Below are 18,054 nucleotides of genomic sequence, written 5' to 3' on the forward strand. Positions count from 1 at the left end.
ATGAACCTCCTCCTTCTGAAAAGCACACTGTGCTCTGATTGGTCGACTGGATCAGTGTGTTGTGATTGGTCGAGCACTTCGAGTGTGTTTGGGAAATGTCCCGCCCCTTACCATAACCGCCAGTTTAACACACTACTAACTAACTCAACCAGGCCCCGCCCCTTTATTCTGCGCATTAATTTTTCTTCATGGGAGTGTTAGGTAACTTGGTAAAGGTTTTGGCACTTGCTATGTGAAAACAAATCATGGACATGATTCGAACCGGTTAAATGGTCCTGTAAAAAACAGTCACACTTGTGCTCCTCGCGGTCAAAAACGAGCACATTAATGAATGGGAGACGCATTTCCTCTAGTGGAAGCGTTTGGTACTGCAGATAAACACACTCTCACTGAAAGCTCAAAGTTTGAACACAGCTTGTTTAGATTTATGGCTTTGATTTTCTCACAGTTTTAGAGTTTTTAATAGTAAAACATGTTTTTGAAAATATAGATATTTCATCTAAAAATTGAAAATAGTATTTTTGCACATTTTTCATAACAATAAACGTAAAATTTTGTAACTTTTATTTTTCCCCCGAAGAAACTCAAGACTACAATGGAGGCGTTTCCGGAGTTCAGAAACACTGACACTGATATAGAGAATAACTCACTTTTTCTTGCACAAACAGGAACATTACACACTAAAGAAGGATGTAAAAAGCATAACGGGTCGCCTTTAAGCACACAGTAAACAGCTTAAGGCCTTTCAGAGGCAGAACACACTAATGTTGAGACGCGAGGGTGTGATCAAACGCTGTGTTTGTCATGACTGTTGTTTCTCATCACACAAACAGATCTATCAGGTGTGTCATAAACGCACAACACACAATGTTCTGATGTGCAGTGAAGTCTCACTTCTTATTACCTCCACGATGCTCCGCTCCCTCAGCGGTCGTCAGAGGAGAATCGAGGTTGCATAACACACAGTTTTGATGACAAACCCGACCGATATTTCACCAGATCGGTGTCAGAGGAAGTAGATCATGACCTGGAGATCATCACCCAGTTTCGCACAGTGCTGACCTAGATCATGTGACGAGACGCTGATTCAGGTTGCACTGAATGTCAGCTTGCTGATTTTGCTCAAGATCAGGATTTATTGAGTCCACATGTCATGCAAACAAGAAACTGCTTCTAACCACAGGAGATCTGTCGCTCCAAACACACAACTTTGCGATGCTGTTTCGTTTTTAACGTTTTTAACGATGGTTTCGGGAAACACCGAATGGTGAACTGCTGATAAGGACCATATTTGGCTAACGATGCTTTCGGGAAACACACCCCTGTCTGAAAGCCGGCTAATGAGTGTGTGCAGACAAAAAAATTATAATAATTCACAGACAAGCCATTCAAAATCACTCCGCTAACAGAAATAAAGCTGAAATCATATACACAGCAAATGAACGGTAAAGCATGAAACTAGCAACGCTAAAGTAATGGGTTCGATTCCCAGGGAATGCATGAAGCGCCAAACGCATTAATGTAAAATATAAACATTAGATGGCTGAAACTAATTTCAAAATTTTGATAAATACTATAATAATAATAGTATACAAATAGCACTAAAATAACAGGAAACAGGATGTACCGATATGAACATTTTGGCCAATACCGATAATTCCTTATATTTAAAAGTCGATAACCGATATTTTGGCCAATTAATCTAAATCCAAATTTTTATTTCATTTTTGAGAGCCTGATTACAAAAAAACTGAACACACCATTAAAATCCACATCCCAAACACACACACAATTATATAATTCTTACTTGTGTTGCACATGTTGGACTGAACTGTATTTCCCTTTTTTGAAGTGATTTCGATCACTTATATTCCGATATTCCGAAATATTCTGATATTTCAAGCAATTCAAAACCATCATGTTGAACAGTCTCAGCTGAAGGAAATAATACATTATTTATCGTTTTTAATATATTGGCTAAATTTTCTTATCAGCCCGATAACGAAAACATTAAAAATGAACATGTCTCGGCCGATAGCGATATGATGACCGATATATATCATGCATTCCTAAATAAACTTAAACAAGGAAATAAACTGAGCAATTCCAAGCGGGTTAACTATTAGGTAGGGGCGAGGGAACCTTGGTGGTCCTAAAATAGGCTTACCCACAATGCCGTGGGCAGAAACGGCTCTGGAAAGACCGGAGGATCCTTTCTGCCCGATCTTAGTGCGGTTGCCCAGATCCAGGCGGCCCAGAAGCTCTCGCACCTCCAGTTGACTGTAAACATGCTACACACACACACACACACACACACACACACAGTTAAAACATTTACATTGAACAAAACTATGGACACATTTAAACGGGGAATTCAGAAATCAATATTTTTAACCCAGCCCTATTAACTCCAGAGCAAACCAGGTTTCAAATATTGGTAACACTTTACAATAATGTTCATTAGTTAACATTAACTAAGACTTCTTCAGCATTTGTTAATCTTTGTTAATGTTAATTTCAACATTTACTAATACTTTATTAAAATCTTGTTAACATTAGTTAATCCACTAACATGAACAAACAATGAACAGCTGTATTTATATTAACTAACGTTAACAAAGATTAACAAAAACAGTCACAAATGTATTGCTCATGGTCAGTTCATACATTAACTAATGTTTAATAAATTAACCTTATAGTAAAGTGTTATAATATTATTTCCACCACACTAGTGATTTGAATATGCTGGAAATGCCATTTGGTTTCTAGTAGAAACATTAACGAACAAACACCAGTACAGCGACTTAAAGATTGGTGAAATATAAAAATCCCATCAATATAAAATTGAATCTATTATTTTGCAACGCCCAGTTTTCTCTCTCCAATCAAACCCGGCTTCAAAAATATGTCACATTATGGAAGTAAAATAGGTTGCAAACATCATTTCATGTTGACTTGCTTCTAAAAAAGTGAAACTGAGCTCTGTGTGTGTGTGTGTGTGTGTGTGTGTGTGTGTGTGTGTGTGTGTGTGTGTGTGTGTGTGTGTGTGTGTGTGTCAGTGTGTGTGTGTGTGTGTGTGTGTGTGTGTGTGTGTGTGTGAGTGAGTGAGTCAGTGTTTTTCTGTGTGTGTGTGTGTGTGTGTGTGTGTGTGTGTGTGTGTGTGTGTGTGTCAGTGTGTGTGTGTGTGTGTGTGTGTGTGTCAGTGAGTGAGTCAGTGTGTGTGTGTGTGTGTGTGTGTGAGTGTGTGTGAGTCAGTGAGTCAGTGTGTGTGTATGTGTGTGTGTGTGTGTGTGTGTGTGTGTGTGTGTGTGTGTGTGTGTGAGTGAGTGAGTGAGTCAGTGTTTGTTTGTGTGTGTGTGTGAGTGAGTGAGTCAGTGTGTGTGTGTGTGTGTGTGTGTGTGTGTGTGTGTGTGTGTGTGTGTGTGTGTGTGTGTGTGTGTGTTACCCTGGGATCAGACCAGCTCACCTTATCATCAATAATGACCAGATCTCGCGGCTCAGTGCGATCGATCTTCAGGACGCGGTGTTTCGTTTGAGCGTTATTACTCCCCACGAGAAAATACCTCTGAGAAAAAGAAAAATTATAATCAATGTCGGATTGTGACAAGCATTATCGAAACATTTGAGTGTCACATTATTACATCCCAAAATCTAAAGAAATAAAAATTATATGTGTATTATATTTATATTTGCTTAAAGTGCCCCTGTGGTGTAAATCCAGCGTTTAATGTTGTTTATGTGTGTATGTGGTGTTTTTAATCTGCTTTAAGACAAACCATGTGTAAATTCATAAGTCGACAGCATTGCTGAGTATTTCCTCCTTAAAACTGCAGTGATCCAAAGACAGTCTCAAACACACGCTTTGAAATCGCTGGTGTTTCTGACGTCACAAACTACCTTGTAACCAATCAGATCAACGTGTGATCGTCAACCAGTGGATCTCTGAGCTGAGTGAGTGAGTGGAGGCGGGGCTCATTTGCATATCATACTGTATTAATATAAATCATTCACAGGCAAATGTGCTTTATGATTATTCAGTGCCATGTCAGCATTCAAAGCTATTTTCATGTCAAAAATTTTATTACAAAAATACAAATATCATATAAATACAATAAAAACCAAACATACAAAACCAGCTAGACATATTACACAAGATTTTTTTAAATTAACATATGATTCTTTTCAGGCATAATCTTACTCAATAAGTCCTTAAGCTAAGGGACTAAGTTAAGCATTCTACAGTACTAGTATTAAGCCCAGGACAATCTAATGAAATATGTTTAACTGTAAGGGGAATCTAACAAAACATGCATAAAGTTGGGTACAATTTGATTTAAAATAATACTTTTATGTTATGAAATATATATTCCGTACATGTTCTTGACATGTCCTCATAAGATCCAGCAGATCCTCAAACACTCAGTCTGTTGAAGAGTTAAAGAAAAACTGTTTGCTCTTCATTTGGACAGATTTCCAGACACATGAAAGCTAAAGGAGCACAGCGAACGAGGATGAAGACAGACGGTCTGAACATGTCCTCACATTATCACAGTCTCTGAATGTGCGACTGCGCTCGTAAATGGCCCACTCTGTCCTGTTCTGTGCTTCAAAAACAGGTCAAATACAGCATAATATTAAATTATTAAAAGTAGATTCACACTGTACTGCACTGACTGCAGGTCTGCACACAGTAAATGATAAAAGAGCTATATTATTACATAACATACGAGCGCAAAATCAAATTTAGGCAGTCAGGTAAAATCCAACATTGTGATGGCATGTTTTAATTGAGAGATTATTTGACCATTAACTATTCAATGAACTGCATTAATAAGAAAATTAAAAATATGTTGATTAAAAATGGAGGAAAAATCAAATAGTGTCTAAAACATACTTACATATTTTCTTTCTTATAATGATTAGACATACTTAGATTGCATAAAACTATACAACTACTTATTAAAACGGCTAACTTCAGCAGATTCATCACTGACCATGTTGTATTTTGCTTTTATAGAAGTCAAAGAAAAGAAAATATGTACTTCATTATAAATTTATTAATTCTTTTGGCATAATTTCACATTCATAAGTGTAAATTCAGCGCTAAAAAAACTAATTTTGTAATTTTTCTCTGTGAAGTTGTACTTTATGTTAATCTGATTTCTGGCTCCAACAACAAAAAGGCAGTTAAAACTGTCAACATATGGTCCTCTTTCTCTTTGTAATGGCCCATAAGCTTCCCCTGGCAATATTGTATTGTACACTATTTATGTGCTATAATTTAGTATGTTGTTAAGTATACTTTGGTTAGTCACCTGTGATTTGTACCTTTTTTTGCAATTAAATAACAAAACCAAAAAAAAAACGTCTCTTCCTGAGCCGAATCACTGCGGTTCACACACTCAATCAGACATCAGGCCTGTTTAACGGCAGCTAAACACTGCCATCTAGGAGCACAGAGCAATATTTCACAAATATTAAAAGAAATAAAGAGGACCTGTTGTGCTTTTACACATGTTCCTCTTTCTTTAGTGTGTAATGTTGCTGTTAGAGCCTGAAAAGCTCCAGTTCTTCTCTATATCAGAGTCAGTGTTCCTGAACTCCTGAAACGCCTCCATTGTAGAGTTTCTTCCAGGAACGAACACGTCACAATATTCCTCATTATAATAATTAATGCGCAGAATAAAGGGGCGGGGCCTGGTTGAGTTAGTTAGTAGTAGGGATGTGCGATACGATCGATCAAGATAACGATGATTGTCGTGACTTTAAAAATATACATTTCTTTTTTCTGATTGGTTATTGCTGCATTTAGGGCGGTACCTGAGCTCTGATTGGTTAGCAGACTAATTCGTGGCGGTGCGCCACAGAATCAACACCGGCCGCCACATATTGCGTTTCGTTATTCATTTATTTATTTTTTTAACGCTATTTAAAACACGCAGCGTATAGAGAGCCTAAGTCCCTCCCCTCCGCTTCCGGCTCATGGGACCTTATTTCGGAAAAAATATGTATGGAAGTCAATGGCGAGAGACAACTTATCTTTTCATTCCGTCTGAACTGTGCCCTGAACTACACATATGATGTTTGTCAATTTAAAAGATAATTATGAAAGTCCAGAAAGTCGCAGTTTGTCATAAAACAGAAGAGTAACGTTTAGTTTTATGCAGGCTTGTGCAAAATTCAGAATTTCAGAATTGGCCTAAAATAGAAGTAACAGGAAATTTGACAGGAAGTGGAATTAAATTCATGGCAATTGAAAGAAATTCCACACAGTCACACAACAGAAAGAATGTGTTGAGTCTCGCATGCATTCAGTGTTGGGAAGGTTACTCTGGAAATGTTATTGCTTACTGTTATTAGTTACCCATTATAAATGTGGTTTGGACTACTTTATTTGGATAACTTTATCAATGCAAAGCAATTTTGTTTTAAGTTGATTAGTAACTAGTTGAATTAAACATTTTACCTCAGTAATACAACTAAATACAATTACAATAAATCAAATTTAATTATTTGTTCTGTGACTAGAGCTTTTAACATTCATTGCTGGGGGAAAAAATATCCTTTTAATGTAATCTGTACAAGTAGTTCAAACTAATATCATTTGAAGAGTTCAGATGCTAAAGCCTCTAAGTGCCATCTGAAATTGAATAAAATTATACATTTTATCAAGCTCGTATATTTAAGTTCAGACATTTCACTTAAATGGCAATGAAAATGACCTATTAATTGTCATTTAAGTAAAATTACTGAACTTAAATATACGAGCTTGATAAAAATGATCATTCTAGAAGAAAATTTCAGATGGCACTTAAAGGCTTTTGCATCTGAACTCTTCATTTATAATGCAATTATATCTGACAAAATATGTATATGAATTTCATTGAATTTTTATTGAATTGCAATTCTGCTTCCTTTAATTCATATTTGAATTGTAATTCTAGATCCTGTTTTTGACATCAATTTAAATTCAAGAATTGAATTGGAATTAAGGAGTCATTCTCAATTAAATTCTGAATTGTGCACAAGCCTGGTTTTATGTGAAAATCGCTCATTGAACTACATCTCTCGTCTCGCACTATGTACGTCACAAGATCCGTTGCTCGTATGTGTGCAGTCTGGTACAAAACACTCAGGCATGACGGCGTAACGTTACGATTATAACGTAAGACTATAGAAACAGACAGACGTTAGCTTCAGTAAAGTTAGCTTCATTCATTGAGAGAAAAGGTTTGACGTCACATGTGCGCCTTTTGGGTTTGTAGTCTTTGTAATTACGTATTTTCACAGTCTTATACCTCAGCAGTTTTACATCAAGCTGCGACTTTCTTGACTTTAAAATGTATCTTTTAAATTGAGAAACATCATATGTGTAATTCAGAGCACAATTCAAACGAGATCAAAATATTTGTTGTCTCTCGCCATTGACTGCCATACAATATTTTTCCGAAATAGTGTTCCACCGGAAGGGGAGGGACTTAGGCTCTCTATTCGTTCAGCTGCATTTCCTTTCCCTGCTCTCCCTCCGTCTCTCTCACACACACACACACACACACACACACACACCCTCCCCTCTGTGCACACCGCGTCTGTGTCCATGAAAACGAGATCATCCGAGATCAAAAAATATTTTACATTCTGAATCCGCTGTTGTCAGTGTGTTAATGTTGGAGTCCCGACCCTTAGCAAACAATCGATTGCGTCTTCTTTAGTAAGTAAACTAACGTTAGTCGCAAGTTTGCGCAAGTAAAATGCAGTTGGGTTGTCGAAGTCAAAAGCTGTGAATTAAATAAACTTATTATAAATAATGTTATGTCATTTTTAGGGTGTTAAATGTGTGGATTTTGTGAATCATTTTTGATTAATATTTAATATAATAAAGTTCTGTGTAACGAATTATTAACGAAGGAATTATTATGAACCACAACCCCCCTTTAGCAATTGCTTTCTTATCTGTGGGAAACACTGGTTAGAGTTATAGACACCGGTCGAAATAAAGTGAAACTATTTGTAAGTGCGTCCCCGGAATCACTTTGATCATGAAAATACATTTCAGTGCAAGATGTGCAGCGCCAAATGACCATATACTGTACATTTTACTTAGAACAGGATTGTGATCGAACGTCGTGCTTCAGTTTCCCGTGCTTCAGCGCTGTTGTCACGGGAAGAGCGAATCCATGATATTATTAAAGTCCCGCTGTAGTCAATTTTATCCCTTAAAACTCATCTTTGATCACCAAAATGACATATTTAAAGGTCTTCATGCCTTAAAATATCTTGAATGTAACTCGACACCCTTGCCTCATTCTATGAATATGCAAATGAGCCCCGCCTCCACTCACTCACTCAGCTCAGAGATCCACTGGTTGACGATCACACGTTGATCTGATTGGTTACAAGGTAGTTTGTGACGTCAGAAACACCAGCGATTTCAAAGCGTGTTTTTGAGACTGTCTTTGGTTCACTGCAGTTTTAAGGAGGAAATACTCAGCAATGCTGTCGACTTATGAACTTACACATGGTTTGTCTTAAAGCAGATTAAAAACACCACATAGACACATAAACTACATTAAAAGCTGGATTTTTACCACAGGGGGACTTTTTCTTATCATATTTTTTTCAAAAGTAGCCTTACGTTTTTATTCAAATAGTTTCTCGTCATGGCTTCAAAAACAAACAGGGATGTCTGGTATATATATATATATATATATATATATATATATATATATATATATATATATATATATATATTCATATTCGTATGTGCATGAGCTGCTGATCTGATTCACAGTCGCATTATATGCTGTTCCCTGCATTTAAAAGTCCAAAGCAAATCCATGTATCCTTCAATAATAGTAATTGAAACGTGACTTACAGCTCTGGTCTCGTAAAGCACCAGTTTCTGAACTCCTCCAATCACAGCGGCTGTCAGAGGCATGATGATGATGATGATGATGATGATGATGATGATGATGATGATGCTTCCGTCCAATCAGTGACCCTTCAGACAGTAAACATGCAGATGAGACACACATCATCAGAGGAATCCAGCACATGCTTTATATTCTGAAACTTTTCTATTATGGCTACAGATCACAAGTTCAACTTCAGAATCTGCAAATAACTTATCAATAATTAATCATAATTACTGCATTTTTATTTAGTACTGCCCTGAATAGGTGATTCCACATAAAAGACATTCCATATTTAGTTTAAAGATCGTACTTTTTAATTTAGCCTGCTCTTTAGAAGCTACATAATACATTTAATATAGAATAATATCGTATTTAATATTAATATATGTTTTCCAGAAGAAAAAAATAAGAACAATTTACACTTATTAATGATCCTGCAAGAACCACAACTGTAAGTACATGCTTGAATGACAAATAAAAAAGAGGATGTACAATTTAATCGATTATAATATTATTCATAAACCAAAAATAAGGTCATTCCAATGATAATGAGTTCATTAACTTAATGTCATTCTTCATAAATCTCAAAGATATAGATAAATAATAATAGAGATTTTAAAATAATAATAAATAATAAAGTCGATTTCACTTCAATGAACAAATTAAATAAAGGTTGGGTCTTAGTGAATTCATTTTTACATATATATTTAATATGATAATCCAGTAATAATCTAATATGAACATGAGAAGAAAGGTCTCGTTTAAATGTTTACTGCGTTTAAGGGCTGTTTACTGCCTAATCTTTGTGTTTTCAAAACTAAGACGCTTTCTAAATGACAGAATTATAGCAAGAGCCAAATAAATAATACTTACAATCAGAAGACGCCTGCATGAGTGTCGATATCTGGAGAAATATTGTGCATAAACAAAACGCTACACTGAGTCATGTGACTGTCATGTGCAGCTGAGACGGAGACTCTGCTGGGACAAATAACAAGAACGCGAAAGAGATTTTAAAAAAATACACCTGCGACTACTAACAGACGCGGGCTCGTTTGAATGTGTATTTTGTGAGTATGAAAAACGTTCAGTTGTTTTTGCTGATTTGTATTTTGTTGTAGTGTTAGATAGATAAGTTAACGTGACCTAGATATCCATTTCCTGAAAGAAATAGTAAGTGTACAAGTATTTTACATTTCTGAAGACCTTTTGGTGACCGCGAAAACGTACCGCCTTGATCCAAGATGTGGTGGGTGGTTGTCAAGGCGTTGCTAAGGTGTTCCAGTGTTTTTTAGAGTGTTGCTATTCAGTTTTTAGAGCTTTCTGGCTAGTTGTTTGGCCATTGCTATGACTTTTGAATGGAGGATCGGCCGTTAGTGTGGGAGTGTGGCCGTTACTCGCCACGATATAACGATAACTTTCTGTTTAAAAAGCCCGCGCTTTAGTTATGTACACTTTAAAGTCGGTGGATTAGGATTGGGTCAATATTTGTTATCGTCCAGATGGGAAAAATGTTCTGGAATTGATTCTTAGGATATCCTTTCTCTGTCGTTTGTGGACACTGCTATTCTTATGGTTTTAAAGTTATCGCGAGGATGAATTGATCTTTTTATCGTTTATCAAAGAGGAAAAATCGAAGTTTGTCATAGTTGTGGTGATTTTCAATATACCCACATTAGAATAGTGAAATTCTTTTTTTAAACCTTTTTTACACTTTACGATTTATTAAAAGTTTATTTTTTTTATATATAGTTTTATTTTTTTCAAAACCGATTTAAAAATAAAATAAATATTTACTCATGTTTTTTTTTGGGGGGGGGGGGGGGTTATTGAGAACCATTTGTATAACCGCATATCGTAGTTAACTATAGTTTTTGTATCTAAACAAATGGTTATTTTGTAGTCAACATTGTCTTCCTTTTTTTTTTTTTTTTTTTTAAAAGAATGTTCAATTTTTATAAGGTTATACATACAGTACTTTGACCTGTAGGAGTGACCGTGAAGATGTAGTTCTCTTCAGTTCCTGTAGATGTCGCTGTGTGTTCATACATCGACAATCAGAGGTTTCTTTTTGTGTGTAAAGTCTATTTTTTAGTCTATTGTACTATTACCTATGGAATAAATTAGTCTTAATGCCCAATAATACCTTGTTGATTTTTATTTTATTTTAATACTGACAGTGGCATGTTATTTATTTATTTATTTTGATTTCCTTTAACACATTTGATTCATTTTCACTTATATGTAAGTGCATGCCAACAGAGTTATTTTAAATGGAAAGAAATGCTCATTTAAGTTTGTGTTGTGTTTCGCTTCATTTGTTGTGTACTGAACTACATCAACAAAACAAGACATCATGTCAACTACCGGTCATTAGAGTATTAATAGACCGTCTGCTTAATATCTGCTAACACTTTATTTTGATGCTTATATAAGCAGAACTTAAATGTCTCTCTTGATTTCTATCCATTTAAAATAACTCTATTGGCACACACTCACATATAAGTGAAAATAAATAAATAAAAGGAAATTAAAATAAATAAATAACATGCCACTGTAAGATAATTAAACAAGATATTATAGAGCAATAGACTACTACAAAACTAATTTATTGTACTTTACACACACTCGTGCACAAAAAGACTTATTCTGCTAACCCGAAAGTGGTTGTGTAAAGTGGAAAATCAATCAAAATATTACAGTGTAACCCAAAAATGAAACCGAGAAATAGAAAGGAATAGGGGTGTAACAATATATTGTGTCACAAAAATATAGCAATACAAAAATGCAACCATATTGTGTAAAGTTCACCCAAAATATAATGTTGAATATAATGTATAATAATGCAATGTGGGAATATTTGTGTGTCCTGATAATGCCAGATGTCTGTTACCAGGTAAAAGTGGCTTACATTATTTAAATATATCGTCAGTGAAAGAGTGCAAGAATATTCGTCTAAATAATTCTGTATTTTCAGCTTCAGAATCATGAATATTGTTATTCTGGAGTCTCTGTTGTCCTGAGCTTTGGGTTTCCAGCATCAAGTCTAAGAATATTCATTTTAATCAACAGAGCATTTTCTGATAACCTTTTATCATGTCTTGGAGTATCGCAATAATATCGAATCGTGAGTTCAGTATCGTGATATTTCTCGAATCGTGACACGAGGGAATCGTAACTTACACCCCTAGGCTATATTCTACTAACCCGGGAATTAGTTAACATGTACTTCGCATTATAGTTAGTAGTGAGAATGCCTAAAGTGGACTATCAAAGTACAGTAAATGAAACCGAGAAATAGAAAGGAATGAGAAAATGAGATGCACTTAAAAAAATAAGATTGTCCCTCAGAGAGTCATCTAACATGTGACCCTGGATCACGTCACCAGTCTCGAGTCGCACGGGTATATCTGAGGCAATAGCCAACAATACATTGTATGGGTCAAAATTATCGATTTTTCTTTTATGCCAAAAATCATTAGGATATTAAAGATCATGTTCCATGAAGATATTTAGTAAATTTCCTACTGTAAATATATAAAACATGTATTTGTGTGAGTGAATGCTGCACAATCGCCAACATAAATGAACAACTTTAATTTTTTGTTTCGATTTTTTTGCATCCTCAGATTCCAGATGTTCAATAGTTGTATCTCGGCCAATTCTATTAACAATTTCTTGTTTTCTACAATTCTTGCCCTATTCTATTAAACCACACATCAATGGAAGGCTCATTTATTCAGCTTTCGGGTGATGTATAAATCTCAGTTTAAAAACTGTACGCTTGTGACTGGTTTTGTGGCCCAGGGTCACATGGTTTAACCAGTTCCTCTCTGCTGTATCCTTTCTGTTATTTTGACAGCATTATCACTGAGAGAGAGATTAGTTGTCTTCGCAATCGCTGTGGCGCCGGCGTGTCCCTCCTCCAGTCAGACAGGGTTTGTGTTGGCAGCCCAGAGAGGCTTCTGGGAAACGTCGGTCCTCCAAAACCTGCACCTTCGCTATACGGCCCCTTTTAAAGTCACATGTTCTCTCTCTCTTTGTGTTTCCATTTCCTCGTCTTATACTTCTCTTCCGACTCCTATAGTCACTAAGCAAACACATGCTGTCATCCTGAAACATCCTGGAAGAGTGTGTCTCGTTAGATGGACTCCAGATCCGACGGCGTGGCCTCAAATCAAAGATGTGTTTCTGTCAGCAGAGGAAATGATTATTACTCAAAATTTGTTCTGGTTGTTGTTGACATCTCAACTTTGAGTCTCTATGTGTTTTTCGTAAAATTCTATCGCAAACACTTTACAATAAGGTTCATTAGTTAACTACCTTATGGCCTGCACAAGATATCGAAATTATATCGCAATATGAACAAAAGAAGAGAAAATCACTCACAGCTCTCGGCTGAATAACTTTTGCAGCTTTAATAAGAATCAGGATATATTTAATTGCAGTGAAAACTAAGTCGTGTTTTATTTTTACATTTGATTATTGAGTTTGTGTTGTTTAATAACCCTAATGTAGGATAACTTGAACCCCGAGCTTTACACTGATGTTAAAATAACACTTCTTATATACAGTAAAACACTGATGTTCAGAAGTTTAGGGATGTTTTCTCGTCACAAAAATGTGGGTTATATCATTTTAAATATATTTTAAAGATAATTTAGGTGTATTTTACACAGTTTAAGCATTATCGCATATCGAATATCACATTATTTAATGAGTTAATCGCATTTTTCTTCAATATCGTGCAGCCCTAGTTAACATGAACTAAGAATGAATATATTATTGAATGAATATTAATTTAAACATTTTCTAATACACTATTAAAATCAAAGGTTGTGTTTGTTAACATTATTAGTTAATGCACTGTGAACTAACATGAACAAACAATTAATGAACAGCTGGATTTTTAAAAAAGATTAATAAATACTGTAATAAATGTATTGCTCATTGTTAGTTCATGTTTGTTAACTATTGTAACGTGTTTCCAAATCTTTATAGGAGCACAAAAACAGACCAAATTGAGTCAATAGCTGCCTTACATTCAGAATATAGCTCACTAAAATAAATGTAGATAGTGACAGGTTGTGTTTAAAAAAATCTAATTGGCTCTCTCAAATGCACCATGTCTGATTATTTCTAAGCTAATTAGTTTTACTGTGTTACGCACTTTTCTGGTCTTTGACCTGAGCATCCTTAGTCTGCATTTCTCTGTAAATTTAATGTTGAAAAAACCCATTACATTAAATATTTCAATCACAAAAGCTGCTCAGATCTTGTTAGAATTTGATGAGGAGTTCATATTGCTGTCTTTCAGCGAATGACCCGTGTTTCGGAGATCGTGGAGTGCATCTCTGCGTGAGATACGAGTGTTTTTGCTCGTCACCTTGAGACGGTTTCGATAAAACTTGTACGTGAGCGTCAGCGAAGGCTCAGCTTTGACTAGAATCACAGATAATCTCAAGAACACGAAACACAAACACCTGTGACGGAGAGATGCGTTCATCAGGAGATATCACCGTTTAAAGCGATAGGAAGAGCTTTCAAAAACACAGTCAGTCCTAAACTTGGTTTGTAAGCAGATTTCGGGACAAATTCAGCCCTAGTTTCCCCAATATCTGTCTGGATTCCATTTTAATGGTTAAATTAAATTGTAGTAATCAAAATTCAAGTGTAATTAATCGAATCATGAAACTTATGCAATTTAAAATCAATTTACTAAAGTTTAAAGTCCCCATGTAGTCAATCATTTTATCCCTTAAAGCTACACTGTGTAATTTTTTTAAGTTGATTCTTAGCAAAAAACTTTGTTCTTTCAAAATTATATGTGCTCATTAATGTGTAATTACTTCTATTAACTAATCAAGTATTCTCGTAAGCGTAAAATCTGCCATTCAGAAAACATACGAGCGAGTCGCTCGAATGGCGACAGCCATGTTGCGCCTCCATCTTGAAAATACAGTAGCCAAAGAGGGACATACCTGGAAATTCAAGCTTCGCCTTTCGCGTTTTGACGAATGCGAGGGGGAGATTACTCGCGACTGCCGGCAGATATTTCACAAATGTGTGAAATAATACAGCAAACGTAGGAGTTAAAACGCCCTTGGAATGGGAGGGGCTAGAAAGTAATATTCATATACAATTTCACCGCTAGATGGGAGAAAATCCTTCACAGTGTAGCTTTAAAAGTCATATTTGATCGCCAAAATTACATATTTAAAGTTTTTCATTGAAATATAATTCTTCATGCCTTAAAATATCTTGAATGTAACTCGACACCCTTGCCTCATTTAGTATGCGCGGTTCTATGAATATGCAAATGAGCCCCGCCTCCACTCACTCGCTCAGCTCAGAGATCCACTGGTTGACGATCACACGTTGATCTGATTGGTTACAAGGTAATTTGTGACGTCAGAAACACCAGCGATTTCAAAGCGTGTTTTTGAGACTGTCTTTGGTTCACTGCAGTTTTAAGGAGGAAATACTCAGCAATGCTGTCGACTTATGAGTTTACACATGGTTTGTCTTAAAGCAGATTAAAAACACCACATACACACATAAACAACATTAAAAGCTGGATTTTCACCACAGCGGCACATTTTAAGTGGCAAATTTTTAGAAAATGTATATATTTTCCCAAATTCCATATTTTCTGCTTTTTGGATCTCTATGTAGAATTCATAAACCCTTGTTATTAGCGACACCGGTGGCCGTTAGGTGAACTGCAGTAGCGGCTTATTGCTAACATACAAGAGACTGAACGTGATTCAAGACCCTGATATTCTCACAGCGAAGGTCTTTTTCAGGCTTTCCTTAGAAGTAAAAAGAAGTAAGAAGTATTTTTGCATTGATTTACTGTTAACAAACTTCCCGACGCCGTCCACTGCTGAGAGCGACGTTTAGATGAATATGTAAATATGATCTGCACGCTTTCTCTCAATAACAAAATACTATATAGATCTGGCTGTGTGAGACTATAGTTTGGATGAATCCCTTTTCTTCGCACGACACACTGACGTTACAGCACAGAGCGCCTCTTTCGGTGTTATCCTGAACATTGTATAAGCATTAGTTTCAGTGTCACTGAACGTCCCGATTCCTTCACAGAAACATCAGTCTACAGGCTTTCTTAGACAACATGTTTTTAAGTTTCATTACAAACTCACACATTGGCAATAAAAAACTGAATAATCCATGAAAAAACATATATTTAATACTGAAGCATTCCACGTTATACTATAAATTTCATTTTAATGACTGGATTCTGTGATTCCATCTGTTTTTTCATTTAATTTAATATTCAACAATATTATTGATCTCCTGCATCGACACCATTATATGAGAACTGAACTGAGCTGGACGATGACATCAGAACGGATTTATATATAAATTAACTAAATGAATAACTTTTTTACAACAAAAATGAAACATCGCTGAACTCACTTGAGCTTAAGCTTATAAATAAAGCTGACTTGGCTTTTCCTCATGGGCGATTGAAAGAGGAGGACACCAGGAGATAGTCGTGTGTCTCGGGTTTAGGGTGCCGTTCTTCTCTGGTGGTCCGACTGATAGAGACGCCTCAGGGGTCAGAGGTCAGAGACCCCGAAACCCCCACTGTCCACTTAAAACGAAAGACAGATCAAGAGACACCTTATGGAAACACTATTAATGACTAAAGATTTATTTTGGATTTGATATCATAATTTCTGAATGGAATCCTTTACTTGTTTCTTACTACTCACTTAAAAATGTTGGGTTAAAAATAACCCAACGAATAAACCAGCGTTTTTTACTGTGTTATTTTGGGTGTTGATTCCAAAATTACTGGCTGTTTTGTTCTAGCTTGCTTGTCTCACCAAAAATTATGTGTTTCGTGCTTTTGTTAATCATGTCTTGTATTATATTATCCCATTTATCACCAGAAAAGCTGCCACAAAGACACGATTCCCATATCTTCCTCTGAGCCAAGGTTACAACTAATGTTCAATTCTCACATGCATGACATTTATTTAAAGGGGTGGTATAATGCCCTTTTCACAAGATGTAAAATAAATCTCTGATGTCCCCAGAGTGTGTGTGTGAAGTTTTAGCTCTAAATACCCCACAGATATTTTTTTTTATATAGTATGTTAAAGTCGTCACTTTTTGAGGGTGAGCAAAAACGCACCGATTTGTGTGTGTCCCTTTAAATGCAAATGAGCTGCTGCTCCCGGCACAGGGGGCGGAGCTTCAACAGCTTTTGTCCTTTTACCTCACACACTCACACACACGCACTGAACATTTCTAAAACTTTTAGCCTTTTATGTTCAAACCGGAGTCAGACAAAGATGGAGAGACTCAAGAAGAAGTGACAACATGTAGAAGCAACAGGACATTTCTGAATGGTTAGTTGGTGAATTTATGAAGCTGATGTGTAGTTATCTTTTAGTCATTGATTAGCATATTCTGTTATGATAATCTATAAATCGTGTTCAGGGGGCGGGGTTTATGTAAATTCTAGGGTTGGTGATGTCACTAACCCGGGAGGAATGTGGTGTAGTCTCTACCAGCCGTTTGTTGTAGTCCTTTTCTTTAAAAGCAAATATCTCCCTTTGCTTTGAACTTTGAGCGTTGTAACTTTGCAGATGTTGTTTATGCTCAAACAGCAACATTACACACTAACTAAAGTTAGAAAAGTCAAATCATAATCACACACCCCTTTAATGCCTAATGCTGGTTTTATGGTTAGATTTATGGCCAGAGGAAAACGCAAACTAGTGTTGTCACGATACTAAAATTATTGTTTCGATACCGATACCAAGTCAAGTATTGCGATTTCGATACTTTTTCGATACTTTTCCTGAAAAGGGAGAAACACTCTCAAATATCATTGCTGTGCTTTATTTTAAAAACGGGACAACATTCTAATCATATAACACACTAATAGATGAACATATGAACAGCAGATATATTAAACATTTGAACAAAATATGAAATATAAAAATATAAAAAATAAATTAGAGCAATTACATTCAAGGTAATTTTTTTTATAAATTTAGCAGCATTATCTCATTTATCATAAGAAACATAAGAGCTTTATCTTGATTCTGAACTTTGAATAAAAATATGAACAGCGATTATATTAAACAATGTTTAATAT

The 18,054-nt window shown here is 35.7% G+C and overlaps 1 protein-coding gene across 1 annotated transcript in view; it reads right to left on the minus strand.

Annotated features, from left to right (window-relative positions):
• fig4a (FIG4 phosphoinositide 5-phosphatase a) overlaps nucleotides 1-9,880 on the minus strand; it is a 96,951-nt gene extending 87,071 nt beyond the window's left edge. Inside the window, exons 1-4 of the mRNA XM_081378417.1 lie at nucleotides 9,789-9,880; nucleotides 8,876-9,001; nucleotides 3,467-3,565; nucleotides 2,168-2,291 (exon numbers count right to left, since the gene is read on the minus strand). Coding sequence (XP_081234543.1) covers nucleotides 2,168-2,291; nucleotides 3,467-3,565; nucleotides 8,876-8,938 — 286 coding nt within the window. The 5' untranslated portion in view covers nucleotides 8,939-9,001; nucleotides 9,789-9,880. The remainder of the gene's footprint in view (nucleotides 1-2,167; nucleotides 2,292-3,466; nucleotides 3,566-8,875; nucleotides 9,002-9,788) is intronic.
• Between the last annotated feature and the right edge of the window lie 8,174 nt (nucleotides 9,881-18,054).

Source organism: Scardinius erythrophthalmus (genome assembly GCF_964197995.2).
Source record: "Scardinius erythrophthalmus genome assembly, chromosome: 11".
NCBI lineage: Eukaryota > Metazoa > Chordata > Actinopteri > Cypriniformes > Leuciscidae > Scardinius > Scardinius erythrophthalmus.